The sequence below is a fragment of the Drosophila guanche genome, unplaced genomic scaffold, assembly GCF_900245975.1.
Source record: "Drosophila guanche unplaced genomic scaffold, DGUA_6, whole genome shotgun sequence".
Classification (NCBI taxonomy): Eukaryota; Metazoa; Arthropoda; class Insecta; order Diptera; family Drosophilidae; genus Drosophila; species Drosophila guanche.
Genome location: NW_022995747.1, coordinates 1,243,115 through 1,269,183, shown reverse-complemented (window position 1 = coordinate 1,269,183; position 26,069 = coordinate 1,243,115). Strand labels below are relative to the sequence as shown.

General features: G+C 49.5%; 2 protein-coding genes across 2 annotated transcripts in view; one reads left to right on the top strand and one right to left on the bottom strand.

Moving 5' to 3' along the window:
- LOC117583802 overlaps nucleotides 1-26,069 on the top strand; it is a 56,096-nt gene that overhangs the window by 13,982 nt on the left and 16,045 nt on the right. Inside the window, 6 exon segments of the mRNA XM_034272383.1 lie at nucleotides 3,620-4,773; nucleotides 9,318-10,090; nucleotides 19,352-19,894; nucleotides 24,195-24,261; nucleotides 24,264-24,861; nucleotides 24,971-25,958. Coding sequence (XP_034128274.1) covers nucleotides 3,645-4,773; nucleotides 9,318-10,090; nucleotides 19,352-19,894; nucleotides 24,195-24,261; nucleotides 24,264-24,861; nucleotides 24,971-25,958 — 4,098 coding nt within the window. The 5' untranslated portion in view covers nucleotides 3,620-3,644.
- LOC117583803 lies at nucleotides 14,352-17,768 on the bottom strand. Its single transcript, XM_034272384.1, has 3 exons — nucleotides 17,218-17,768; nucleotides 15,234-15,610; nucleotides 14,352-15,174 (listed from the first exon to the last, which is right to left on the bottom strand). Exons 1-3 carry the CDS (start codon nucleotides 17,727-17,729, stop codon nucleotides 14,360-14,362), a joined length of 1,704 nt encoding a protein of 567 aa, XP_034128275.1. The 5' UTR covers nucleotides 17,730-17,768; the 3' UTR covers nucleotides 14,352-14,359.

Sequence of the window (26,069 nt, the reverse complement as noted above, 5' to 3'; positions counted from 1 at the left end):
GGGGGGGGATTGTTTATTTCTCTAATATTTTTCTGACAAACTTATTAGGCACTCAGCGGGTTTAGAGTTTAATTTCAATAAAAAGCCTTCACGCTGCCATGTCCATGTCCTGTCTCGTGTGTGTGTGTTTGGCCTTTGGCCTGCGGCCTGTCAGCCCCGACTGTCAGTCATCCCTGTTAGAGGCTGACTGGAGGGAAAAAAGAGCCAACGCATGGTAATGTTACCGTTGCCCATGGGCTGACTCACCCGCTGTCATTTAAGCCATTTGCGTTGTCAGTTTCCGCTGCCCAGCCAGGCCTTATACGTTGCTGCACAAAAGGATTTGCTGTCCGTGGCCCAGAGGCGCTTTGATTAATTGCCGACTTAGAGCCTCTCAACTGCAAGCCATTCTCGTTAGGACTCCAAAAAGAAAGAGGCTGACGTGTGTGTGTGTGTGTGTGTGTTGGCGTGAATCACTTGAGCCAAAAGGTCAGGCCAACAAGGTTGAAGAAATGCAAGCAGCAAAAAAAATTAATTGCCAAGTTTGTGCTGGGAAATGCGGAAATTAATTGGACGACTAACCGAAAACGAGCGGAAAGTCTGCGACAGACTGCGGACTGCATTTGGTTTTGTTTTTGTTTTTGTGGCGCAACAAATTGGCAACAAATTTCATCCAAGCGCGGCTCAACAAATGGCGGAAAAAGCGTTTAGCTTCTGCGCATTTTTGCGTGAAGAGTGAGAGAGAGGCGAAGCTGGGAGAGAGAAGAGAGTCATTACCACGCAATGCTGGCAGTCAGGCAGAGGGAGAGAGAGTGAGTGAGGGGGGCTGAGGCATAAGCCAGACAATCTGGGGGTTAAAAGGTTAATGGGCAACATTAATAGACATCGTACGAGGCAATCGCACTGACCGGTTCGAAGGCAAAACAAAAAGAAAACAGATCCCAGACGGAGTCGCTCCTGTCGCCTTTCCACCGAAAGCGTATCGAAATCTAACGAATTTCTCACCGCAACTCCTCCATTGCCGAAAAGCGAAACTCTTTTCACTTGAGCTGGGGCTGGAGCTGTAGCTTGAGCTGCACTTATGACAAAAGCGCCCCGAAAGACAATTGCAGCGGCAATTTGTATGCACTTTGCCTGAATGGCCGTGCATATGATTGACTTATTGATTGCACGAACGATCGATCGACAGATTGATTGATTGACTGGCTGGCTGCCTGCCTGCTAAAGTGACGAAGTGGCTGACAGTAAGCCTCGGACTCGGCCTCAATTAGCTAAGCGGACAGCAGCGAGCGCTGCCTCAACGGTTCATAGAACTTTGCTACCGTTACTTGTCTCTATATATAGATAACCGATTGCTATAGCCTTTATGCTAATTATAAAGTATGCCAAATCGAGGGTCTAGACTTCATAAGTAAACGACAAATCCAATCGTACGTGCGGGGCATGCGCAAAAGCTTCTCTCCACACATGCAAATATCGATTTATTTTGTGTACAAAGTCAACTTAATGCACTGACAAATATTTACGATGTCAAATGCACATTTACCCCTCCGTTGCGCCATAAATCAAGGCTTAAACATGCGCGAAAAATCCACACAACACTCGGCGCAGCTCGAGAAATGTTTTTTGCTCGCTTTTTGGTCAGAGTTTCGGGTTTTGTTTTTGCTTTTTGCTTTTCTTGCCAAAAATAGTCCAGGGCACTGCCCACCTACTTAGCGTTTTTAATTTATGCGTAAGTCGGGATTTAGTAGCTTTTCAATATTCATTTTTGTGCAGCGTACAACCCATAAATCACAATAACGCAAATAAAGCACAGGGGAAACAAAAACATAAAGAGCGGATTTATTACTGATGCAGGGGAAACGAGCGGCAGATGCTGTGGGGCAGCGTCAGCGTTGTGGCATATTTTAAATTTATGTTTAACAATGTCTTTTGCTTTTATTTGTGTGTGTGTTTTTCATGCGAGATTACACGCCTAAGCAGGGGATATACTGCTTGAGATATGAGCTCAAAAATGGGGAAGGCTTGCCCAGAAGTGCTCTGCGTTAAGGGAGACTTTTTATTAGAGTCTCTTAAATTTAGATTTTTGAAATCTTCTCTTTAAATTCTTAGATCTTCGGCCTTAAAGTTTGTACGAGTTTAAGAATTTTCAGTATTTTGTTTCTATTTTTTAGCGCCACTTTTGTGACACCCTTGTGGCAGCCTGAAAGTTACTTATCCTCACCCCACTTACAGGGTATTTTGCAGCCTTAAGTCCCCTCTTAAACGCTGCCCCTGATCCATCAGCAACCCAACCCACATCTGTTTTCCACTGCCCTAAACTATGACAAATCGTTTGGTTGTCCCTCTGCTGGCAGCTTCTCTTTGGTAATTTGGTAGCCAGTTGGTAATGTGATCTGCCCGCCAGGCCTCCAGTTGGTAGTGAAATTTAACTAGCGGCTTTTCGTTGTGGAGCTCAAATGTGTGACAGCGCCGAAGATTTGCGAACAAATCCCATTAGAGCTGCCCCGAAGGGGGCTTGAGCAAACACACAAATTTAATAAATAAAATACAAAAAAGTGGGAAAAATGGAAAATAATCATAAATACAAAGAGCGCGCGCGCGCAGCTGTGGCTGCCACAATGGTCGGGGCTCGGGCAGCGGTAAGTGGCAAAGATCGCGAGACGGCGACCCTGGCCACAGACTGTGGCACATGGCAGGCGGGCAGAGTTGAAGCTGGAGGAGGAAGCCCGACTCTTGGCTCTGCGCTGTGGAGGCGGGGGAGAGGGGCGTGTGTAATTTGACATCTTCATGAAATAATTAAAATTATTTATTGTTAATTTATTTTCAATAGATAAAGTGAAAAGATAACTCGGCAGCGCGGCGGCATTAAACAATTGAAATTAATTTGTCAAAAAATATGACAGGAGGCGTGCAACCAAAAGCACACACAAAAGGCAGTTCCACCCCCTAGCCCCCTCACCGAGTGCAAGGAATTTCCAAACTTTCACCCCGCGCACAGGAAAAAAGCTTTCAGCCTGTGTCAACGCCCCCCCTGTGGCCAATAAGGTAGCCGTTAGCCGAGTTTCGAACCACAAATGAATCAGCAAAGGCGCGCACCAGGCAGGCGGTGGGCGGCATATGGAATTTGGCAGCAGGTAGCCGCTGTCGAGTGTGTGCCCTGCGGCAACTGCTGCATGCTGCATCTCTCGCAATGCAATTAAATGCAGTTTGCCGGCGCGGCAGTTAATCATGCATCGACAGCTTGCCACACGGTGCAGGCCGTTGCCTGCTCCAAACATTTTGGCGGTCACTTAGAAGTGGACTGGGACTGGGACTCGGAGTCGGACTGTGTGGCAGCTGGGAAAGTGTGGCGCGCAAAGCTGTTGGCAATTAAAACACGTTGCAGCCATGACGCACAGATGGCAGACAGCGTGTGTGTGTGTGTGTGTGTGTGTGCGCAACGAATTGGCTTTCAGCGCAGTGGAGCCAAAGTGGAGTCCGTGAAGACAGGAATGAGGAAGCGTTTGCTTGAGCCGCTGAGACGCGTCGAGAAATGTTGTTAATTGATTTTTGTTTGCTACTCCACACCCCACCCCCCTTATTTTTGTGCTTGTAATTAATTTTTGTATTTGTTTTTTTTGTCTCGTTTCGCTTGCAGAATCACACTCCATGGCCATACGACAATGTCCAATGCTCGTGAGCTGGCATTGATCGAGAAATGGGCTGACATTGCCACACCGGCGACGCCGACGCGGCCCACACTATCGCCGACCTCGCCGCGTTCCATTGTGAAGTTCTGTTGCTGTCCGCAGCGCAGGCGCTACGATTTGCGGCAGGCCAAGTGCAGCGGCAAGAACACGCTGCATGCCAGAAACATATTCGTAGACAACGATTTCAGTTATATTGATGATGTAGCAGCAGCGGGGCTGAACCAGCGACGCAGCCACACAGATTGCCAAAACGATAAGGAGTGCAGCAGCAGCAGCAGCAGCAGCAACAGCAGCAGCGATAGCCACGATAATGCCAATGATATCGCTGGCTCGAGAAACGACGGAAATGTGGCGCTGATATTAATGAATCAACGAAATCTGTCTGAACAATGGCGGCAGGACAACAAAGGCAACAGCAGCAGCAACAGCAGCAGCGATCTATCTGCGGCAACTAAAACTTGCGCTGTCACAAAGAGCCCGCAGAGTGGCAATGAGCAGCAACGACAACCAATCCAAAGACTTAGCAATAGCTTGCAACAGCAACAGCAACAGCAACTGCAACAGCAACAACATAGCAATAAGGAAAATACGTTAAGCTACGACAACAACAACAAGCCGCGCTGTAATTATTGTAAATTACCCGACACCGACGACGACGTGCCACAAACGAACAGCACTACGACGAGAATTGATGCAACGAAGTCGTCGCAGAATAAAATGACAATTACGACAGCAACAACAGCCACAGCCAGAGCCACAGCCTGTGAGTGTGGGCAGACAACAACAGGGGCAGAGGCAGAAGAGTTTGTGGGTGCTGCCACAGAAGTGCTGTGCAACGATAAAGCAACATTGACAGCAGCAGCAGCAGCAGCAGCAGCAACAACAGCACCTAAGCCCCGCATTGCAGCGCGTCCGACCACGCCCAGCCGCCTCAAGACTGTGATCAAAACGACAATGGTGAAGCGTAGTCCTAGCCATGACTCAACGCAGGCCGCGGCACATGTGTTGCCACAGTCACAGCCAAACAGCTGCAGCAACATCGCCCATGACGAGCCCAGACGTTCGGTTAGGGAGCGCATCGCCGCCTTTGCGGCAGGAAATGGTAAGCTTCTCCTCCACCTCCACCTCCTCTCCGCTTAATCAGCTTTTGTGCAACTAAGTTGCATTGTCGCCAGCGATCGACTGGGGCGGATATGTTGCACAAACACACACGAGTCCCAGTGCGAGGGAAAACTGTGGGAAAAATCCGCAATGGCCAGGCCCCACAGTCATTAGGCTAGTTAATAGCGCTTGTTATTCTTATTGTTATTAATTGATAGCGGGGGGAAATCTATCTAGGGGAACATGCCCAAGCTGCCAGAACTCTCTCTCTCTCTCTCGCTCCCAAGTCAACGAAGGTCAGTGGAGAGGCTGACGGCCAGCTCAGCTCCTTGTCATTTCCGGTTATGAGAAATACGTGTTTATCGATGCAGGCAGATAAGATAAGAAGAAACAAAGCAGAAAATAATATAAAGAAGCTGGAGATACCCTAGAAATATCACAGTAGTTATAGAGTAAAGGTGGAACCCTCGCAGATGCATAGTTTCCATTAGAGTTGTAGAGGAAAGTGCTTCGATGAAAGGCGAACTTTGACTAGGAAATTATTGAATTCTTTGCTTAAATGATCCTCAAGTTGAATCAAGTAAGACTGTTGTGCCTGTTGATGTGATATCATACAAAATTGTTCAAAATTACACATTAAAAAAATGCAGCTGGCAGCTGAATCATTTCTGTTTGTGCCTCCGGGCCAAAGGCATTCACTTACAGCTAAGTAAAACCAATTAAAGGCAATTTCAGCGCTTATAAAAATACTTAAAGAGTGAGTGAATGCTTAAGTGCAAAAAATCAGCGAATAAATGAAGGCGAAAAACAACGAATATTGTGTAGGAAATAAATATATTTTCTTTATAAATAAATGCCAGTTCCCGGACAGCTGTTAAGGGCGTGTGGCATAACTTTGTGCCCGCTGAACAGACTGCAATTTTTGAATGAATTATGCATGACATGAAAGCCTTGGATATCCGTTAACATGACACACACACACACACACACACACACATGGGCACACCTATCCGACACACACACACACACAGACAGACGAACAGTCGAATCTATTACAAATCAATTAAATGCTCGGCAATGTTTAATAAAAAGCCACTTAAGGCGGCATAAAAACAAAAAACTTCTCAAGAAAGTGTGTCTGCCGCCTGCACCACGGCATGGCATGGCATGGCATGGCGGGTTCATAATAAATAAAGATGGAGAAAAAAAACTATTATTATTAATGCGACGCCGCATAGGTCGGGCAATTGGAAAAGAGTCGTAAAAGAGAGCTGCAATCAAAAAAGACGAAAGAAGAGAGGACAAAACTGAAAGAAAATATAAAAATAAATGATTGCCATTTGGGTGCAGCTCCACGCGGCACACGCACTTGCAGGCGGCCCCCCCCCCCCCCCCCCCCCCCCAAAAAAAAAGGGAGAACAAATACGCTGAAAAGAAAGAAACACTCCCCGGTCAGCTTTGTCACCAACTGCAGCGGAGTGCACTCCATTTGAATACAGACACGCCCCTTTTTGGTTGAGTGCCACCCGCGGGCAAATTTTTGCACAAAAGGCAGCAACAGAAAAGAGAGAAAACAGGCAACAGGCAACAGGCAACAGGAAACACGTACAACGCAAAGCCATCGACGTCATGAGTGCGTATTATATCATTTTGATAGGCAAATGAGGCTTGAAAGCCGCCACAGTGTCAGAGCAGAGATCGCTGGCCCAGCCCCTTAGTGGGATGACATGAAATGGAGTTAAAGACGAAGCTGAATAGGCAGTTGAGAGTGGGAGACAGCAAAGAGAGAAACGAGCAGGCAAGGAACGGTGAGCGGGAGGGGAACGAACAGGCAAGGAACAGGCAGCGAACGGGGAACTGCTGCTGCAGCCTAAGCTAAAGACGACGACGGCGGCGTCTCTGGGCGCCGTCTGATCTGTGTTGATCAGCATGACGAAGACGTTGTGCCCAGCCGACACACGTCAGAACTCGAAACTCTGAGAACTCTGAGAATGCCCTGCTAATCGTCGCTTGCGTGTCCAGCCACGACAGCTTCTGCTCTGCTCTGCTCTGATCTGCTCTGCTCACCTTCTGCCTATTTACTTACTCGTATTTAGTCTGGCTCCGCTGCTGGCATAAGCACACAGATGAGCATGTACAGCTGGAACAGGCACAGCCTGAGATGCAGTTACAGTTGCATTGAGGTAGGTCTCCCGCTCTCTCTCTGCGAGGGAAGGTAGGTCGCTCTCTTGGTGGCGAAATAGGCGCAGGCAAATATTGACCGAGAAACTTTCTATGAGAGCTGTGGCGCCGTGCGCCGCGAGTATGCGTCAGACAACCCTCGCAAACTGAAGTGGGAATTGTAGCTGTAACTGGGTGCTGTTACTCTTTCTTCTCCTTCTCCTTCTCCTTCTTCTGCTTCTCCTCCGCGGTGACACTTCTCGCTCCCGCCAGCCATTCGCAAACGGCAATTAATCACGTTGAGGTGACCTCAGCGAGCGAATCAATCAGCCACAAGCAAACACACTTATTCACACACTCACGCACAAACCCAACGCAGTGATCGATGTCGAAGTGGAAGTGGGACGGACAGTGGCTATTGAGCGCACACACCCCAGCAAACAATTTTATTTCAAGCAAATACGCAAACGTTTTATTTTCTCTGTTTTTTATGTTGTTTACTTTGCTCGCTCTCTGTGTGTTCGTTTCGGGGTTAGTCTCCGCGCATAAAGAACCTTTTGGTCGGTGATCAAATAGATGGAAACAAAGGCCGCCTAAGTTATTTTTGTAGCGCTAATTAGTTGGCCAAATGAATGACAAAATTGGCTTAAATAATGGCTCATAATGTAGTTCTAAACGCACTGAAAATGCACTGGGAAATTTGGGTGGGACCTCCCATGAGCTTGCAAACGCTTCTCCCACACGGCCAGTGTCCCGTATGTACCGTTAGCGTTGCACAATTGAAATGCAGCCAAAAATTGGCAGAAGAAAACTGTTTGCAAAACGAGTGTGGGCTCGGGGTCTTGGTCTGCCGATCTGGCCTCCTGCCAATCGTCTCAAAACGATCAATTGGCAGAGCAACAGCCGACCCCCATAAAAACAAAAAATGTTGCCAACTGTCTGGTCTGGTCTGGTCTGGTCTGGACTGGGGCCCTGCGTCTGCGTCTCAGTCTGCCATCTGACTGACTCGTTTGCACCGCTGATTTACGAGCTCGCCACGGGCCCGTTGTGTAACGTTAACGCATGCGATTCAGAATTTTTAAATGCCAGCAGAGCTCTGACCAGCAGAAGTCAGAGTTGCAGTCAGAGTCAGAGTTGGACTTGGAGAGCGGACCCCTTGCTGTTGCCTTTTTGGCTGTCGCCAAGTCCAAGTCGCGACAGCAGCATCAGCAGCGACGGTGGCGGCGACATTTTAATCAAAAAACTCAATCGAACGCACGCATGCGCCATAAAAACAAAAAAACCAAAATCGTAGCTATAAAATCAACAGGCAACAGGCACAGAAAACTCTTTAACCGTTTTCGCGCTGCCCCACAAGCACAAGACAAGGGAACAAGAGAGAGGACAGAGAGTGGACAGTGGGCAGGCAGTGACATATAGAGCCAAGCGATCCATGCCGGCCGGCATTTAAAGTTCTTGTCTTTGACAAAGTTCATCTAACCTTTTGCCCCTATTGCGAATTTCAAATCGATTTACTGTGAATCGACAGACATGTGGGTTACTGTGGGGGAATTATGCAAAGTGAGCAGCAGGCAAGGAACTTCCTTGCCAGAGAGAGAGAGTTTTTGGTGACTTTCGACTTTATACATTTATTTATAGTTTTTTGTTGCTCTTAAAAACTTTAACTTTATGCGCAGATTGACCCCTTAAGATCAGCTACCGATTACTTGTCAGATAAAGCTGAGAATTTTCGCTTCTGAATCAACTCCGAAAAAGATAAACGACTGACAGACAATCTGTGAGCTTGTTTAGCTGCCATCCGACACATTTCCGACTGCTGTGGCGACACATTTGTTGTGGGGCAGCTCCACATATAATAGAAGTGTGGATAAATAATTGGTAGCCAGTCCAGGGTCCATGGTTAAGTAGTGTGAGGCCATAAATTCGCATATGTAAATAATTGCTGGCCATTTTTTGGATGCCAGCGCGAAATGAATTAAAGCACAGAGCCAGGGAGCAGCACAGCCTCACAGTCACAATTGCCAAATAAAAGACTGGAGTCTGCACATTGCAAAATTTATGACAATTTAAATGGCACACATTTGGCGGACAATTTGAGGCGATTAGCGCAGAAATTTTCGCGCATTTGGCTTAAGCAGTCGCACCCAAAAAGCGAAACGGCAGCGGCAGTGGCAGTGGCAGCCACATGTGGCAGCCAGCTTGGACAGCGTTTTCTTTGGTTTTTCGCTTGAAATTGTTCACAAAAAGCCATTGGGAAATTATGAGTCTCTGCGCCTGGGTGCGCCTTTTCGAGGCATGTTGCAAGCGACAATGACAACTTTATGCGATTTGTGTGAAGAAAATTAAATGTTATATTTACACACTCTTCTCTCTTTTTATTTGCAGAGCCATTGGGGCAGAGTGGGGCTACGGCAACGCGGCAACATGACAAACTCAAGAAATTAACTCAAATGCAGTGCAATGGAAATGGAAATGGAAATGGCAATACAAATCAAAACAACATGACAAGCGATGTGAAAAGTGCAATTAGCAGTGGCAGCAGCAGCAGCAGCAGCGGCAGCGGCAGCAGGAACTTGCAACATCAAACGCTTATCAACGGCAAGGCGACGACGCCGAAGGCAATGGCAGGAGGAGTTGCAAGAGCAGCTGCCAGAACAGCAGCAGGAGCTGAAGGAAGTGCAACAGTTGAAGCAGCAAAAAGCGCAGCACAAGGAGCAGCAGCCACTGACGCGACGCGCTACAAATCGGGATTAAGTGATGCGACGGGCAACGTTGCAGACGTTGATGGCAACACGATGGCTGCTGCCACAACCACGTTTGTGCCAAGTGCTGCAAGCGTTTTTAGCACCGGTTGTGCAACCATGCCGCGCACTCGCCAATACGGAAGCAGTGCCACAGCAGCAGCAGCAGCAGCAGGCGCAACAACTCCATGCAACACCATGACAGCTGATAAGAAATTCTTAAGCCAGGCGGCGCCGTCGCCCGTTGCTGCCAGCGGTAACACGGCGCATCTGCAGCATAAGCTGCAATTTGGGGATAAGGCTGAGTCCAAACTGGCCGCCTTGGACAACCTCGACTTGGCGCACAGTCTCGACCTGATGGACGTCGATGGCGATGATCCCTACGGGGCTTTGCAGGAATATCTGGAGCGTGTCAAGGTGAGTGTTTCCCTTTGCTTTGTGGGAAATATTTTTATCAGCCGTTGCGGGTGGCGGGTGTGTGACATTAGTCAATTTCATAAATTTTCTCATGATAATAAGCGGCCGTTACACGCACAAGCAATTGCCCGCAGCCCCAGCCCCAGCCCCAGCCCCAGCCTAGTGCCAGTCCCATTCCATGTCCCATTTCCAGTCCGTTCCCCTGCGCTCAGTTTCTCTCTCTCTCTCTCGCTGCTCTTCCCCTCCCTGGCCCCTGCCTGTCAGCACTGCGTGATTTTGCAAATGATTATTTTGCGTGACAGAAAAATGTGTTAACTCGGGACAGTTGTTGTTGGGTGGGGGGGGCAGGGCATACGAAGTGTTGCACGCCCGACTCTAGTCACCACCGCCCCTCCTCCAGTTGCGCCTGTCGTTAGAGTTGTCGTCACATAAAATTTTATGTTTCTGTACCGGAAAGCGCAATATTACACATACCACATCAACGATGACGGCAACATCGTCAGCGTCAGTGACAGCAGCAGCAGCAGCAGCAGCAGCGCCGGCAGCCTCAACGTCAGCGTCAATGGCCTCTGCTTTGCTTTTCTTTTCTTCTTCCTCTGTTTTTGTGTCTCTTGTTTTATATCTGTGTTTCGCATGAATTTTCCTTGTTCGCTGCTGCTGCGGCTGCTGCTGCGTGTTATTTGGTTTTTGTCAGCGACTGCGACAGCGACAGCGGCCCATCATCCAGGGCGGAAGCGCGGCACGCACGCGCCTTGTTTGTTGGCGCTTATGGGTTATGTTGGGCCCACGAAATTTGGTCGAGAAATTATGTACGTGTGTGCGGCACAAAAGGGAGTAGTGGCAGTGCCAGGGAACGGGCCAGTTTCCTTCACTTTTCTGTAGGGATTTTAGCTTTATCCCCCAAGAAAGTGTCGAGGGTATCCCATTTTTCCACCTCGAAAAAATTTCAAAATGATACAAAATTTAGCACAGATTTTGGCATATTCCCAGAGGGTATTTTTACTTTTTTTCCATCATTTATGGACACTCTTTTCATTGAAACACGACAAAAATCGCAGAGAAATCGCGCAGCAGTCGCGAGTGCGTTTTTTGCAGCACCAAAATCAGCGCCAGGCGATTAGCTTCCATTATCAGTGTGGCTCATGAACCCCTTAGCACCGTGCAGCATTTTATAATCAGTGTCATCAACTCAACGCCCAATAGTCACAGCTCCAGTCCCAGTCCCAGTCACAGTCCCTCCTCTGGCTGTGTTTTGCTTTGGCTTTGCCTTTTCCTTCCCTTCTTTTCCCTAGCGTGGGCTGTAGGCCTCTCTTTCTTCTACACATGTTTTCCACCCCGCTCTCTCACACAATACAACTAATTTTTTGGCTAAATTGAAATTATTAGCCGGCGACTGTGCCTAATGATGACAAAATGTGTCACAGCCGCAGCCCACGCTGTCGCGCGCTTTCTTCGCTGAGGTGTGTGGGGCAGTGTGTACACACCTCCTCCTGCTGCTGCTGCTTTGTGCTCACATTTATTATGACAAATAGTGCAGCTTGGAAATTTGCCCGCTAAGACGGGTCTAAGACCGAGGCTTGTCGCTTGTGGTTGTTGGCCTTAGGCTTCATTTGGCTAGTTATGAAATGCGTTCGTGGAGGCGGCTGCAGAGCCGCCAGGTAATCACTGGCTGACCCATTTCGTGGGCCAGCTTTTCCGTGCCCGTGCCATGCAACATGACAGGCGATGGCAACTCGTTTTTGTGGCCTGCAACGCTTCCTGCCTCAATTAGCAATCGGCTGCCACGCTGCTGGCTTTTGCGCAGATTTTTCCATCATTTTACATGGCCACACTGGCAGAGAGTGTGTGTGTGTGTGTGTGTTATTTTTTGTATCCCGTTTAAGCAGCCATTAATTGGCGCTCGTCAACGTCTGCCAGGTTTGGGGTGGGGCTTGGCTTGGGGTCTGGACAGTTGCTGGTGTTTACGGTTACGGCTGCATAAGCTTAATGCATCAATCAAGCTTTCAACGTCGCATAGAGGAGTGTGCACACACACACACACACACAGACATTGCTTTTTGCCATTCGATAAATCTGATAAATCTGACAAACGGCAGAGCCCGAGCCCGAGCCCGTTGTTTGCGTGTGTTCTCGAATGATTTTAATTATAGATTATTGACAAAGTGGCGATGGGAAATTGAGACGTAAGGCCCCAGCACAGGGATTGTCTTGGATGCTTAGGGTACGGGGAATGTCAGTGAACCCACGAAATATCTGCCACAGCCAATTATGCGAATGCTGTTAATGAATGTGGGCGACGACTGCGACGACGACGACTTGCCTTTTTGCTTTATCTATATAGCTTTATGCAATGACTGCCACTATTGCCAGTGAGCCACAGTGCGCCTGCGACTCCTCGGCAGGCAGGCAGGCAGGCAGGCAGGCAGGCAGCTGCCTCAGAGAAAGTTGTCTTTGCCCAATTTGCAAATGACGTTTTTTTGTCAACGTCAAATGGCAAACAGCAACAAAAACAAATGGCAATAAAAGGCAGCGCCTGCCTCTGCACGTTACTATTTTTGTCAACCAGAAGTTGCTCTCCCACCAGAGACAGAGACAGATACAGAGACAGAGACAAAGACGGGCAAATCAACAAACAACTGGGGACTGGGACGACAGCTAACTAGAAAACTTCAAGCGCCAAATGCAGCCAGAAAGCGGTGCACTTTTTGCTCACAAATCAAATGAAAGTGAAGCGACTAGGACTTTTGCTCCTGCTGCTGCTGGCTCATAATTGCAGACAGCAATTAAGAGGCTGTCAAAGGCTGCCAGCTACTCATGCTGATCGCGTTGAACAATTGTGCGGCAGCAACCGTTGCATGTTGCACGTTGTCAACGGCATTGGGAGAGTGCTGACAATGCGTTGATATTTTCCGACAAGCAAATCAACACAAAAAGTTGTACAAAATCGAGCCAATTTGCTGCTGCGATTGGGGGAGACTGCAACTCCTTTTGCGGCACTTTCTTTTGCTTTGCAGCCAGTGCTTGGACTTGCACTTGCAGTTGAAATTTGAGCCACTGAAATTTCATTTGTCACAAGTTTTGGCCAGCTTTGGCAATTGTTTTGGGGCCAAACGAATGCCCAGAAGTTGTGGCAACGGAAGTGCCTTACAGCCAAAGGTTAATGCTTCTGTGAGTGAGAGAGATTCTGCTGAAGCTGCTGTCAAACAGCTGCTCAGATCGTAAGCTAACCCAACTCAAAGAAAACCCCTCTAGGTACCCTGCACGAGAGTTAAACCTCTTAGGCGGCGGCTGACCACTTCAAGTGTCAGCGAACCGGACTGCTGCATTCATGCTTCTAACCCAAACATAGAGGGGCTGCCTCTGGTCTGAAGTGCCATTGAAATTACAATGATCTTCCCCATATGATTTTGGTCTGATCGTCAAGCGTCAAGCTACCAAAAGTCCCAAACCCAAAACAAAACTTGAACTCCGCGCATCTGCTTAACATTAATGCGCCGTTGGTATTTGTGTATTATTATTTAACCAATTTGTTGCTGCCTGGCATGACCTTCAATGGTCATTTGTACAAAAACAAAGAGCTGCCAGGGGTCTGGTCTGGTCTGGTCTGGGCTCTGGCTCTCTGTGCCCGCAGACTTTGTGGCTCACCAAATATTTGGACATTGTGTTGTCGATTTTTTGGTCAATGTCAATGCCAGCGCTTGAAACACTTGAAGTGGAAAAATGTACCGCCACAGCCACAGCCAGAGCCACAGCCACAGAGGCCTGTTTGGGCATTTTCTCAGTTTATTTCTCTGATTTTAAGGCTCAATGCTGTGGCTAATAAGCTCTAAAGTCGCGTGATTGATGTGCGTTTCGGGGATTACATGGCTCCGACTGTGTGACCTTTGCAGTCTCACACTCACAACTTTGAGTTTTCAGTTCCAGTTTTCAGTTGCCAATGCCAGTTGCCTGCCTGCCCTGGGCTGGGCTGTTCTCGATCTGCCTGCATATCGCTGCTGTGGCATCAACTGCGTGCCACGCCCTGGCCCCTGGCTGTGTCTGCAGCTGTCTGGAGTCTAGACCCACGGCACAATGCTGATTGCATTTAGCGATAAATTAACCAATGAATACAATTAAAATACGAATCGCTAGTGGTATGCCCCAAGGGCAAGGCAGCACCAGCACAGGGCAGACCCCAAGGACAACGTTTTCAATTGCATTTTACTTTATTTTGTGTGTGTGTGTGTGTTCTACATTCCCCCCAGCCAGAAGTCGCCCGAAAACTGCAATTTAAATGCGCCAATTGGCAGCCTCCGTGTCCCAGGCCCACGCAGCATCCGTGTCCGTGTCCGAGTCCGTTTCAGTGTCGATTTTTGTGGGATTAGCATTGGGTGCACGCGTTAATTGTGTCTCGGGGGCATCTGCCAGCCGCAGCGAACGCTTGAGGCGCTGCTGCCAGACTGCGGGCTTCACCTGCTGCTGGCGGGGCATGTACGGATTGCCTTGTGGCAACAATTGTTGCACTCCCATTGCCATCGCTTGTTGTCCACTTGCTGACATTGATCTTGTCGAGTGTAATCTATTAGCGGGCTGCAGCAATCCTCCGGCCAGACGTCGCCAGCGAGCGCCCTCAGCTGCAGCAGCCGTAGGATCCACCACTGACATTGATGGCCTGACTGATGGATCGTAGCCATTCATTTTATGCGTTGACATTCCTTGCGGCCAGTTGTCGCTGTCGCTGTCGCTCTCGCTGTCATCTGGCAGCAGTTTTCCCCACTGATCGATGCCAGGCCCCGGTGCCTTGGTCAAGTGCCGCTTGCCGCGATTCGGAAAGAATGGATCGTTAATGTTGTAGAGATCGCGCAGCTTCAGCTTCTTGCCGCGATTCGGGTAGAAGGGATCGTCGAGGTGGAAAATGTTGCGCTGCTTTTTGCCGCGATTCGGAAAGAACAGATCGTCGTACTTGAACAGATCCTTGACCTTGTCGCGCCTGCCGCGATTCGGCACAAAAGTCTCATAACGATTGAGCAGAGCATTCAGATCGGGGGAGTTGTGTTTGCGTCCACGTGGGGGTATAAAGGGATCGTCCTCCTTGGTCATGTCGTCTGCAAAGAGGCAAAGACATGCAAGAGATCTGCTCCTGCTGCGGCTCCCTTCTACTCACCCAAATGATAGCCATCCAGCAGCTTCTCGCGTCGCACCAGCACAAACTGCGGCTCATCCACAATCAGCGGTGGCTCGAGGTGGCCCGAGAGATTGAGCTTCTTCCACAGGAACATGCCCGGATGGTAGTGCTCGGCGGCACTCTCGCTGCGATTGCCCTCGGGCCGCTCGTAGGGATACAGCAGCTGCATGGCCCAGTGCAGGAACTTGATGAGGTCCTGTTCGCCAGTGAGCAGCATGAAGACCTCATTGCTGTTGGTTTGCTCTTCATCCTGCTCCTCCTCATCGCTGTCCAGCAGCCGCTGCTCGTTATAGCTGTCAGAGCTGTCCTGCATCGAGTTGTGCTGCATGTGCAGACGGGCCATGGCCTCTTTGTTCCTGTACATAAAAAGGGCAAAGGTTGAGCAATGACTGCAAATAGATATGGCTATATGTGGCCGCTGTCTATTTCGAGATGAATGCCTCAGGCCCTGTCCCCTGTCGCTCCATCATTTGTTGCACTTTTCTCTTCTGTCTTTCTGTTCAGGCGTGGGCCTGTGGGTTTCAATTACATGTGGAGACCATCGACGGAGTTTCTTTTCTCTGTGCCACTCGTGACACCAAATTGATGAGCAGCAACGTGGGCTGAGTCTGTGTCTGACCCAGAAACCCATTCACCCTCCCATGCCACAGCTGCCGCAAGGAATTAGCGCCTAAACTCTGCGTTTATCCGCCGCCTGTCAGCGCTGTCAGCCAGAGCCGAAGCCAAAGCCAATTCCATCAAATGTCCATTTGTGGCAATTCCAACCAAAATTACTGTGTAAAATTACAAATTAAGCGAACAAAATGCGAGAGAGATGCGGGCCCAGGGCCCAATTAATCAAAGAAAAAACACACACAACAATAATGCAGCGACGAGGAGCAGCAGCAGGAAAAACAACACAACAAAACACAACACAAGAAATGATTAATTCGAATTTAATAGCAGCGGGCCAATAATATTACCAGAAATTGTGCACAGAAATCACAGGGCGCAGCAGCAGAAAAGCAAAGAAATTTGTGTACAGATAAAAGAGGGGAACAGAAAAGAAGTAAAAGAAAAGACGCAACAGAAAGGGAGCTAAAATATTTGTGTGAGTAAAAATAGAAGTAAAAGAAAGGCTCGAAGTTGGGTGACGAAATCTGAGCTGGCTCTGGCCTCTGGCATTGTGTCCAAGGATTCAATGCAATTAAAATGAAAGGAAACAGGCAGAGAGCTTGGAATACTATGTTTATATGTAGTAGATTCTACAGACAGAGAGACTACAGACAAAGCTGCAGAGAAGCAGAGAGACAGAATCTACTTTATTATGGATAAATATTCATCTACAGTCTAAGGATTTATTTGCACTCAAAATGAAATCTGGCAAGTCTGCACACCGAGACTTGATTATATTCCCATTAATTTGCCATCTTTTCTGCTGCCAAAATCATAATGCCCGCTGCCAGAGTAGATGCTTAAATGTTGAACTAAAACTTGACCAAAGTGGAAACATTTCTCACTGGGGAAGCTCCAGTCTCTGGCTCTGGCTCTGGCTCTTCGTTCGCATGAAAAGTGAAACTTTCGATTTCGATTTCGTTTCATTTTGGTCTTGCGGGCCAATGCATTTGCTGACAGTTGTTATTTTATAAAATAAATCAACATACGAGGCAGCAGCAGGAGTCTCCCTCTCTCTCTCTCTTTGATTTTTTTCACGCCCATTAATTGGTTTTGCGTGTTGCTGGCCGACAGCCAAATTGTCGACGATTTGTTGCTGCTTGTGCCTCTTTTTTTTGGCCTAAACCTGGCGCCCTTTTAAAAGGGTTAAACATTAAATCTGAACCTCCAGACAGCGCGGCTGATAAATTGGCTTTAGCCTGTGAAGCGGAAACTTTCTCGCTCTGCGAGACTTTCCTGCCTTGGTGCAGCCTTGAAGCGGGCGGCATCCCCGATTGCCACCCACATCCTGGGGGAGGGACTGGCTTACCTGGCTGCCATCATGGCGCGATAATATTCCTGCGGACACTTGGCAGACGGACCCAGGCGACCCTGGCAGCGGCTGGCCCCGTATTTGTGGCTGGGCGTGGCACCGCCATAGTGGCTGCCCCGCTGCTGTGCGCCTGCAATTTCCTGTGCCCCAACTAAATCATCTGCCTCGTGCAGTGCTTTTCGATTAAAATCCGCGACTTGCGGCTGCTGCTCCACATCCAAATCCACATTGTCGTGGTGCTGGTTGTGGGGCAGACTCTGCAGCATATCGCGCAGTGCATCGTTGCCGCTGTCAAACAGGACGCGTGCATCCTTTTTCCAGCGCAGTGGCTGCTGCTGTTGCTGCCTCAAGGCCGCCGCCTCCGTGGCCGTGGCGATAAGCGATGGTGGCAAAGATAGTACCACATTGCCTTGGACCTGACTGTGGCTGTGGCTGTGGCTGTGGCCATGGCCGTGGCCGCTGCAATAAATCGCCAGGCAGACGCTGAGCCAGGCGAGCGTGAGTCTCATGCTGTCTGTCTGTCTGTCTGTTCCCTGTCCCCAGCCTGGGTCCAGTCTCCACCCGTCGATCGTGGATCGTTGCTGCTGTTCCAATTTTTGTCGGGCACTTTGAAGCGGGCTGCGACGACCGCTGTGCGCGTTTTGGCTCTTAGAAAAAACTGAAACTGAAAGTTGCTGCCACGCAGTCTTGCTTTTTATAGCCCAAAGATGTGTGGCAGCGGCAGCAGCAGGAGCAGGAGTGTTTTGGGAATACGCCTGCTGGAGCTGGACCCGTGGACAGATGCGTGGGGCACAGTGAGCATTGTTTATGCAGCGCATCGTAGCATGAAATTAATAACAAGAAAATTGCATTGCACACATGTCGCACTGGGAAATCTTCAGCTACACTTGTGAGAAGTCCCAGGGGGAGTGGAGAAGTTCGAAGAGTTTTTGCTGCATATTTCTGGCAGACAAAATGCTCTATCCATAGACCATGAAAGATCCTCATTTATCAGTTCCCAAAAAACTCTAAATTGAAGTTAATTTGCTGTAGAATACTCTCTCAACACGCTGCTCTCCACCTGCTAGCGTATTGAATGCTTCGTTCTGTTCTCCTTTTGGCTACCAGCATTTGTTTGCCCAACCTTTGAACCGCCTTGAGGCTTCACAAATTAGCTAGAGAACTGCTCGCCACAAAGGACAAATGAGGCAACAACGCTGCCAAAACAGTGCCAGGCGGCGATACAATCACAGCAGCAAGAGGCAGCAACAGGCAGTGGCAGTGGCAACAGTCTAAGGCGGCGCTTTCTTTCATGCCGTGCCGCAACAGCAATAGATGAGGCTGGGCAGACCGGGACTGTTGCTACCTTTGAGAATTTATTGCCTGCTAATGTTCGATCGCATTTGTCTGTGGCAAAGGGTTGCCCACAGCAAAGAACGAGCAACAGCAGAAGGGAAAAGCAAACACAATTGTTGAGTAATGAGCGCTGCACGTTATTAATGTCACTCGACTGGGCTCTGGCTCTGGCTCTGGGTCTCTGAGGGCCTGTTCTGCTGCTGCTGCCTTGGCCACGATTTTTAATTAAGTAATTCGCTGACTTTGTTAGCCCTGTGGGCCCATCTGTCTGATCTGCTTTTGGGGCGACTGTGTGCTCTGTGTCTTCTGCCTTTTCTCTCTCTCTCTCTCTCTCTCTCTCTGTTTTTGTTGCTGCTTTAATCTGGCTAACAAATTGCTTCATTTCAATTTATTTGCATTTGTTGTAGCCCTGCGACTGTGCGACTCATGTTGCTGCTGCTGCAAGTCGTGTTGTCTGGCTCTGGCTCTGGCTCTGACTCTGACTCTGTCTCTCTGTGAGTTCGTGGCTGCAGTTTTCTGTTGCCTTTCTGGCTGCGGTCGTGTTCTAATTTATTTGTCTTTGATTGTGCCCATGTCTCGTCTTCGCTGTCTTCTGTGTCGTGTCCTGTGCTTTCTTTTTCCCCTCTCCCTGCCAACATACATCATACGTCTGTGGGGCATCCATTAGTTGGCGCCTTGCGCCTAATCGACTCGACTCGACCATTGCCATTGCCATTGCCATTGCCATTGATATATGCACGCAATTAGAGCGCTAATCAAAAGTTAATCTCTGCCTTTTTCTATTCTAATTTTGCAGCGTGAGATCAATGAGGTCTTTGAGCTGCGAAAGGTACAGCGCCGCGAGCAGCAGCTCAGGGAGCAGCTGGAGGCAGCCACGGGAACAGCAGCAGGAGGCATGCCGCTTGATGAATTGTCTCGTTCCACGGAATCAGATAGCGGCTTTGACAGCAGCAGCACCACAGCAACGACAGGGGGAGGCAGAGCAGCCACCAGGCCAGTGACAACTAAACTTCGGGCATTGTCGCCACCGCCCCTTGGCGGCGCCGCCGCTCCTGCCCCCTTGGAGGATGTCAACATTTGGGCGTGCAAATTTCTACGTGATCTGGACAGCCTGATGGCCGGCGATAAGCTGCCACCGCATCTGGCCCGGGCCCTAGTGGCCACAGGTGCGCCCAGCCAGCAGCCCACAGGCCCACGGACAGCGCCCATGCTGCTGTCCGCAGCGGCCACAGCGGCCATCCAGAGTCGCTTTGGCAAGGGCTCATCCATCACGGAACAGCAGCAGCAGCAGCAGCAGCAGCAGCAGCAGAACGGACTTGTCTTGAAACCCGAGAAGCACGTAAGTCTAGCAGAAATCACAGAAATTCCACGCGTAATCTGTGGATTGCGACATGCAGCAAGCGAGCAGTGGGGCATATTTGAGATAAAACTCGCTCTAAGACAAAGGCATTTGTGCCCACAACAATGTTGTCAACACACAGAAGAGTATTTTTCGGGGGGAGGGGGGAGGGCCACACACATGCCGCAAGTGCAGGAATGTTTCCCATATGCTCCAGGCAGCCCTTCAGCCATCCAGCTGCAGGGGCAGCTGATAGACACTCGTCACTCCATGGCCTGCCACTTGAATCGTTTAAACTTTGAACTTTTGTAGCTGCAGAGACGGCCCCCAGTTTTTGGGCTGCCTGCCGTTTGACTTGCAGCGCCATAAAATGTGTAATAAAATATACTAATTAGTGCAGTTCTGCTTCAATCCATTGAAAGACAATTGTGTGGATTGATTGCAGAGCCATAAAAGACGATTTTCTGTTGCATCAGATAGCCCAAAAATGAACTCGAACCTACGCCCCATGAGCGTCGAGTCTTTGGCCCGCTCGCTGACCCACTTAGTGCAGTTCGTACCATAAACCATAAGCCACCAACAAACCAACTTGTTAGCTGTCTCTCTGCATCTCGCTCTCTCTCTCTCTCTCTCCGCGGAGCTTATCAAACCAAACAGATCTAATTAAAACATTTATAAGCCAAAAACTGCTCATAAACGGCACCGTGTCTGCGGTCTGGCTGCGAGACTCTGGGCTGCTGCCTCTTGGCTGTTGCATATGCTTAGCACAACATTTGCTCTGGCTCTGATTATCTGTTGGAAATCCTCAGCAGCAAACAAGACAAATATTCATTTTCAAAACACGTGCCGAGCCACGACATCAACACCGAAAAACTGAAAACCGACTGCACAAAAGCCACAAAAAAGCAGACAAAAAAGAGCAGGAGGAGTAGATGAGGGAGAAGCTGAAGAAGCAGGGGGAGAAGTTCAAGATTTGCTGCTGCAATTTGACAGTTTCAAATGGAGTATGGCGAAACATTCCCAAATCCACTTGCTGCTCCAGTTTGTCATTTCCATCAATGTGGGGGAAGACTCCCTTTAGGTTCCATTCAGCACGGATAGCTGGCTGTGCTCTTGATTCATTGCCAATCATTTGCAAGAGTTCTTTGCATTCTGCAAGTTTCTATGCAGCAACAACCCCCCCTTGCTTTCTGTGAAAGCGCATTCCCAGCTCGCATTTCTCTTTCTCTCTGGAGCAGCCTGGGAAATAGCTGACACAATTTAGGGCTTCCATGTGGGCGCCTGGCATTCAGTTCATTGTGTGTATGTGTGTCTCTTGTGGCAGCCACTAAAGCTGTCATATTTTGTGGTAATCGCTGCAGGTAAAAGTCAAGCCAATTAAAAGGCTTAAGCTCCGCACAGACAGCACTAATTATGCCAAAGAATGTGGCTGGCAGCTCCGATACACTCTGCCAGTCAGTCAGTGAGGCAGTGAGGCAGTGTGTCTGCTGGAACAATGATTTATAAGCTGCCAAAAGACAGCGTAAATCAAAGACAACATCCAAAACCTTATCAAGGGCACAAGTGCGTGCTTGGGTTTGCCAAAAAAAAAAACTGTCAATGAAAGTAAAGCAGAAGCAGCAGCAGCAGCAAAGGAGTTTTATTTTATACACAACTTTTTGCTGGGAGTCAAGGCAGTGAACTGGGTCAGATCCGAGATGCGCAGCAGAACACTTCACTTTGGCCCAAGCTGCAGCAGCAGCTGTCAGCACGGCAGATCGGAGGCAGAGACAGAGACAGAGACAGAGCCAGAGCCAGACCCGCTGGACCCAAAACGCCCCAATTTTGTGGCCGTTTTGTGGCCATGCTCATGAGGCTCTCCCTCTCTCCCCCCTGCATGCGAAAGTGAATCTTGTAAAATGTGTGTGTGGGGGCCAAGCACAGTCAAGGCAATGCGCTTAATGATGATGAACCATGCAGAGGAACGGACAGGCAGGCACATCAACGAAGCGAGACGAGAGCCGAACACTTTTTGACTTAAGTAGAACTTGCAAATCACTTGAAGGCAAACAAACAAGACGGAGACTCTGGCTGAACAGGCAGCAGGCAGCAGGCGATGACCATGGGCTGGGCAGGCGTTTAAGTGTTTTGATTTGATAATTATTATCAGCAAGCGCATGCGTGACGGGCCACGAACCAGGGAGAGAACAGTGAGCAGTCCTCAATGTCCTGCAGTCTCAACTGTCTGCAGTCTCTCCAATGTTCAGTCAGGCGCATGTCCAATCGATTTTGCGATAGTCTGTACACACACTCATACTTATCGGCTGATCGGCATGTGATCGAGTGCTTATGAGTTTTATTCATATATATATATCGAGAGGTACGTGCATCTCGACCCGTTTTCTGGGTCACATATCAATAAAAGTGGAACGCTGAGGCGTTGCACCCAGCCGCGATGTTCAGCTATGTAAATATATATTTATCGTATGTCTAAAGATTCCTTGTTGCTTTTTTATGATCAATTAGAAGCATTTACAGCTGCCCTAGCCGAAACCATTTTGATGTGTCGTTTTGTGTTCATTTTATGGCATTTTTCATTAGCTAACCGAGGAAAACATTTCATTTATTCTCCATCAATTTGATACTTGAGTTTGGTTCACATTTTTTATGACATTTAAATAAGTTTCGGATATCGAATTCTACTGCCTCTCGCGGCTCATCAAATTGATTTGGATTTTGTTGGCTTTTCCACCATCAAATGCGACAATTTTCAATCACAACAAATGCTGAAGGAAATGGCTGACATATGTTAAGCAGGGCACAGGGCACGGGGAAATGGGAAATGGGAAATTGCTGGAGCATTTTGTGTGCGATAAAATCACTAAATTAATAGAGTGAAAGATAGACAGAAAGATAGATGTTGCAGCTGCGATAACTGGCCGTAAAATGTAAAACTTTTTATGTGTCTAACTGTTGAAATCGATCTTTCCTCTGGGACTGTGACTGGGACTGGGGCTGGGACTCCGATTGAGTCTCAGACTCTGGCGCCCGCCTGCCTTTAAATAGCTCGCTCGATGCGTAGCCATGCCCATAAATGACCGTGATCTGAGCGCCCAATTATTGCGTCTGGCCGGCGAGAGTTGGCGGCTCATTAACACGCAGTTGAGACCAGACCAGAGCTCAGCTCTGACTTTATTAATAATTCATAGACATGGGCCCGCAACTGCCAGACTGCTCCATAATGCATTACAAATTGTGTGTCCAGTCCCCAGTGCTGTCATACTCCCAAAGGACCACACAACCAGCACGAAGCGCTGACTGCATCCGCATCCTGTGTGCTCGGAATAATTGTCTGTATTTGGTCAGGCAGCGACCAGAGCTGTCTGTCTCTAAGGTTTCCTTAATGCCAGAATATTAAATTCTCCTTTAAATGCTCTCGATGCAAATGGTTGCCATAGCATTTTCTTATCGATTCGTTGACTGAAAGCTCGCCCTCTGTGCTCGTCTCGTTTCCATCTTGATTTACTTTTTTTTTGTGTTCTTTCTGTGCCGCCCCGAGGGAGTCAGCGCAAAGGCAACCTGCAGCAAGCGGCAACTTCAGCAGCAGCCTCATACACACGCGTAGACAATTTATCCCTCCATAAATCATTTTATATCAATTTCCGCTTGCTGCTGTCACAGCTTTTCGCTCCATTTTTCGCTCTTTTCTCTACTTTTTTCAACTGCATTTTTTGTTGCCTGTCAAAACAAATTGTCCATAGAGCAAACAGACATTAAATGAACATAAAACGCACTTTTAGGCTTGCAAAAATGATCAGAAGGAGGTGTGGAAACAGGCCAGAGATTGGCCAGAGATTTGGTTCATATGTTCCAAGATCAAAGACTGAGTTCCTAGAAGTCTGCTTGTGCTGTTATCAGCGACGGCCTACAAATCATATTAAACCACAACAATAGGAAGACACTTTTGTGCCTGTGGCCCTTGTGGAGTTCCACAGAAACACACAGAAAAAGGAAGACGTTGCTCAACTGCCTCTTGGATTTGCATAAAAATTGCCGGCCAGCCACTTGACAATGTCTACAAAAATTCCCCTGATTCCGCTGATTCTGTTGCCTTTTAGGCATTGTCTCTGTGGGCTGCAGCCCAACAAGGTAGCCAGCCTCCTCCAGCTACCAGATCTCTTGCCTCTCTCATTATACATTCAAGGTCCTGCCATGCCTCCCTCTCTCTCCCTCTCAACTGTCAGCGGCACTCAGTGTCGAGTTTTCTTTATTAAACCCGACTGACTATATTTTAATAAGTTGTCCTCTGTGTCTCTTCCAGGCCACCATTCCACTGCAATCGTTTAACCTTGATTGCGGACGCAACGAAGCGACGATGTTGCCAGCCACCNGTCGAATGTTGCCTATATGCGCACCCTATCGGCGCCGAGTGGCCATGGAGGAGCAGGCACAGTCGTGGCTCCAGCCAGTCAGCGCAAGAGCCTCGCTGGCGGCACATTTAATGGCCATGCCATGCAGACAACATCGCCGACGACTCATAAGCTGACAAATTTCCAAAGTGCATTGAAAATCGAGGAGCTGGCAGCGGCGGCAACAGGTGAATCGATGACAGCAGCGACCACCACCATCGAGGAGGATTTGAAATCTAGGCGACAGCGTCAATTGAGCAGCGGCAGCGACATGGAAACAATGACTGCGACTCCGACTCCCTCTCCTTCCTCGATTGTGGCCTCATCTATGCCCATGTCGATGCCAAAACGGGTGGCCATTAATCATGCGGCAGCGACAGCCTCCTCATTGATGAACAGAAATGCCATCAGCCCAACGCCAGCAGCCGCGACAGGAGCTGCCGTTGGTGCTGTGGCAACCAAAGGTACGGCCACGCCCGGCTATCTGGTGGATGTGACCAAAAAAGGATCCACATCAACAATTTGGACATCCGAGGAGTCGATACTCCGCAGCGTTGGCGCCGTCGATGAAGACAACAAGTGAGTATTGAGCCAGCCAGGAAGCTGCACACAAAATAGAGTCATTTGTGGCTGCCACCATCAATATTGATTTGTCAAACTGTCTCCAATCCCTTCCTCCCCCCTTTAGCTCCACTTCATCATCATCGGCCTGCGAGGAGGCAACAGGTGTGCTCAGTTCCGGCAAGTCGGGCATCTCGCTGGACTCCTCTGGCCTGGACAATGACAACAATGAGAGCGGCATTGGCACAGCCACACCGCCCAAGGACATGTCCCACTGGAAGAGCCACCATCTGCAGCACCACCACCACCACCACCACCATCATCATCATCATCGAGCGGGCGATCGCAGTGGCCCGGACAACGAGTCGGTGAGCAGCTTGGAGGCGCTGCGCAAGATGAAGTTCCAGAAGAGCGGCTCGGTGGCCTCCTCCGATGATCCGGATCTGCTCGAAGTGCTCAGCCAGTGCGGCAGCGGCGGTGAGGCGGAGGCAGAGGCAGAGGCAGAGGCGGCAAACGAGTCCCAGGACGACATGCTGGATGAGCGCAAGCAAAAGTCCAGCGGAGGCAGCAGCAAGCCCAGCGATTACGACGAGTGCCACGATGAGTTCGATCTGGGGCAGCACATCTGCGACTGCGACTGCACGGACGGCGATGCGAGCAGCGCCAGCGGCGGCGGCACTGCCTCCATGGCCGCCACGCCCGTGGTGCTGCGCCGCAAGTACATCGCCCCACCGCCCATTCTCGTGCCCTGCGGCGGCAGGCAGCGCAGTCAGCGGAGTCACTCGCTGGACCACTATCACCAGCAGCTTCATCTGCTGCAGCCGCGCAAGCTGCTGCCGCGCCACGCCAATGCCAGCGGCCACAAGGAGCGCGCCCAGCTCTCCCTGGCGCTGCGCCAGGAGCCCTTCCAGTCGCTGCTCTCGCCCACGGCCACGACGCTCACGCAGCTGCATCACTTCGTGGAGCTGCCCTCGCCCAGCAGCGCCTCGCTGCACAGCAATCTGGGCGACTCGGGCGGCATCCCAGAGCTCACCACGAAGTCCAACTCGGCGCCGCTGCTGCTCAAGGAGCGTGAGCTAAGCAGAAGATACGATGACTTTGCTGCCCATCATTTGGTGAGTAGTCTGAGTAGCTGAACGAAATCCCAGGCCAGGCCAGGCCAGGCCAGGCCAAGGTGAATTTACTTAGAAGCTGACGCACTCCACTGTGGTGAGCAGCAAGCACTT

Bases quoted from the DNA above. Each gene is read 5' to 3' on its own strand.
- LOC117583803 (XM_034272384.1), bottom strand. From the start codon at position 17,729: ATGAGACTCACGCTCGCCTGGCTCAGCGTCTGCCTGGCGATTTATTGC. The intron at 15,611-17,217 runs GTAAGCCAGTCC...TTTTATGTACAG, and splicing joins CGCGCCATGATGGCAGCCAG to GAACAAAGAGGCCATGGCCC. The intron at 15,175-15,233 runs GTGAGTAGAAGG...GCCTCTTTGCAG, and splicing joins GCTGGATGGCTATCATTTGG to ACGACATGACCAAGGAGGAC.